Raw genomic sequence first — 2,917 nt, 5'->3', positions numbered from 1 at the left:
GTTCAGATCTTTGAGTACATTAAAATATATTTAATTAAACTTCTCCATGCTGCAAAATTGGCAATTTACTCTCTAGCACAATCTCACTGTACCTTAATGAATGATTTGCCATCCACTGTGCCAGAAAGGAAAATAAATGGAAGACCTTCCCCTCAGACCTTCCTTGATATTCATTGTGGTGTGAGGCTTTTGGGGGTCAATCTTTCCATTTCACAAAGCAAATGAAATACTGAAAGAAGATGATGGGAAGTGGAGAGCCGTCCAAAACAGAACAAATAGAGAAGATAGTAATGAGAATGCACTTCAGTGTTCATTAGAAATCCTATTTTGCAATGCTGTTTTACCATTTTCCACTCAAAAAAAAGTCCAACTCTCCAGTTCCAGCATATTTAAGAAATCATGTCTTCAGTGTTCATTCTCGTGTTTACAGTTTCACTTCCATTTTTATTATAAAAATTCTAGTCTATATTCTACATTATTATACAGAAAGGATAGTTATTGTCTATTTCATCTAAATATAGGAGAGAGAATTAATAATTTCCTAGATACGAACTGGGACAAGAGTTGAGCAGAGTATTATAGCCAACTAATCCCTGTGAAGTTTGCTAAACACACAGTGCCGCTGCTGACAGATCCCATGTGGATGCACATGTCCCTGCCACATGTAATATCAGACACAGGTTAATAAGATCTTACTGACATAGATTCACTCTGGTTATAAATTCACTGCTCACTGTTTCCCCAACAGCAATCTCCTATCAAAGCCCAGAGTAAGGAAAAGGACACTTCTAAAGGGCAAAGAAGACAAGAAAAGCAGTAAAAAAATGAGAGATTTAATAGTAGGGAAGAATATGACTCTAAAAGGATCAAGCACTGCGTCCCCTAGAAGAAAAAGGAGAAGGAGAGATGCTGTAGAACTGAGAGAACAGTAAAAAAGAAAAAGAGGATCAGTTACAGGGAAAAAGTAACCCAAGAAAATGTGGATGAGAAAGCTGGAATATGTTTCCTGAGCTCTGTGAAAGGTTTGGGGAAATATTACACTGCAGGGGCTCACTCAGTAAAGACAAAGCAGCAAATTATTCAGCTTTCTGGGTAGTGGAAGAGCAGAAAATTCTCTGTCTGAGGAGTTAATGAGAAAGTAGTGCTGAGCCAAAGCTTCACTGTTCCCAAAGCTCTCTTGTATTTTCAATCAGTTCTTTACATCCATGATATTTAGGGTATGATGAGTTTAAGACACGGGCTATTTCCAAAAGCACAGCCTCACACCCCACAGCCACAGCTCACAGGAGCCTCTTGGCAAGTGACCCCGTGGAGCTGGGGGCAGCAGGGAAGCCCCAAAGTTGGGGCTGCAGCGTCCCTACGAGCGGGGAGAAAAGTCTCATCCACGCAGAAGTGGGAAAGAGCAACTGGCTCCCATCTGGTTTATTCCGCTGTGTTCGCGGGGGTGGCAGTGGGGACAGAGCACCTCATCAATTACGTTCATATCAAAGACCGCTCCTTAAGGGCTGTGACAGGGATTGATGTGGCTCCTTCAGTACAGGGATATCCCCAGGGAAGGAGCTGCCCCGTCCGCACACGAGACCCTCAGGCAGTGCTGGGGCAACGCCGAGAACTTCGCTAGGAAGCAACACGGGATCATCCCTCTCAGGCCCCCTCCTCGCAGCAAACCTCTCCCCAAAAGAAACTTCCCTCCCCGACCCCGCGCTGGGCGAGCCGGGGCCGGAGGCAGCGGAGGGGTGTGAAGGGAGCAGGGGGCTGCGGGGGGGACCGCAGTGGGGCCGGCCCCGGGGACACCCCGCCCCGGCGGGGCGGGACGAGCCGCCTGCCCCGCACCGAGGCGTGTAAAAGCGGGGCGGCGGGGCCGGGGAGCAGCGAGCGAGCGGCCGGGGCTGCGGGACGAGCAGGTGAGCGGGGCCCGGAGGGGCCGGGAGGGCACCGGGGCCGCGGCGGGGCCCGGGGCAGGGCTGAGCATCCCCCGCGCTGTCCCGCAGGTTGCACCAGTTGCCAGGATCGCTGCACAAACGAGCAAAACGTCGTCCGAAATGGCAGCCGAGGTGAGGGGCGACTTTGCTTTCCCCGGCGGGGGGGAGGTGGTCTCCGGGCGCTCTGGTAACCGCGAGCTTCGGGTCTTTCCCTACTTCGTTCGGAAAAGGCTCCCCGGGGGTGTGGTGGAATCAGCAACCCTGGGAGGGTTCAAAAATACCTGTAGATGTGGTCCTCGGGGTCACGGGTTAGTGGTGGAACCCGGCAGTATTAGGTTAAAGGTTGGACTCCATGATCTTGGAGACCCTTCACAACCTTAGTGATTCTATGATTTGTTTTCCCGGGTTTTCAATGGAGGTGGGGACAGCAAATATCTTTGCTGCAATATTCCAGCACCCCACCTCTGATGCTGGGCTTAGCCTACAGCAGCCAAGATATACCTGGGCACCTCTTGCCCATCCCAGCCCTTACCTCCCATCACCCCCTTTTCCCTCCCGGTCCCCTCTGCCATCGCCCCCAGGCACGGGATTCTCAGCGAGGAGCTGCAAAACTTTGGCTTTTTCAACTCCCATAATCTCCCCCCGCCCCTCCCAGCAGCTTCTGCTGACGAACCTGCTTCACACCCAGAGCTCCAGCACCCCGACTCTGCACGCTGGCTCCGCAGGCTCCCTCCTGCTCTTCCCTCGACAGTAATTTGGGGATAGGGTTGCTCCGGTGCCCGGCCCGGCCCCGCCGCCGCCCGCTGTCCATGGTAGCTCGGCCGCCCGCCCTGCCCCGCGCATCTTCCGAGCCCTGCCGGGGGTACTTTGGGCTTTTTTTCTCGTTCTTTTTTTTTCACTTTACGCTAACATTTGTGACACCGAAAGGCACACAGACCTCCCTTTCTGCAATCTGCACCTTTGCCGGTTTTATCTCAATTTTATGCCAAAACTTG

The 2,917-nt window shown here is 51.9% G+C and overlaps 1 protein-coding gene across 1 annotated transcript in view; it reads left to right on the top strand.

Moving 5' to 3' along the window:
* The first annotated feature begins 1,863 nt into the window (after positions 1-1,863).
* Positions 1,864-2,917, top strand: part of LOC114073362 (argininosuccinate lyase-like) — a 3,988-nt gene continuing 2,934 nt past the window's right edge. Inside the window, exons 1-2 of the mRNA XM_027911130.1 lie at positions 1,864-1,904; positions 1,992-2,054. Coding sequence (XP_027766931.1) covers positions 2,043-2,054 — 12 coding nt within the window. The 5' untranslated portion in view covers positions 1,864-1,904; positions 1,992-2,042. The remainder of the gene's footprint in view (positions 1,905-1,991; positions 2,055-2,917) is intronic.

Source organism: Empidonax traillii, unplaced genomic scaffold, assembly GCF_003031625.1.
Source record: "Empidonax traillii isolate 1590-97213 ecotype Southwest subspecies unplaced genomic scaffold, ASM303162v1 scaffold6188:size6396, whole genome shotgun sequence".
Taxonomy (NCBI): domain Eukaryota; kingdom Metazoa; phylum Chordata; class Aves; order Passeriformes; family Tyrannidae; genus Empidonax; species Empidonax traillii.
Note: the sequence above shows the minus strand (reverse complement) of the source record. Positions and strands in the feature narration are given on the sequence as shown.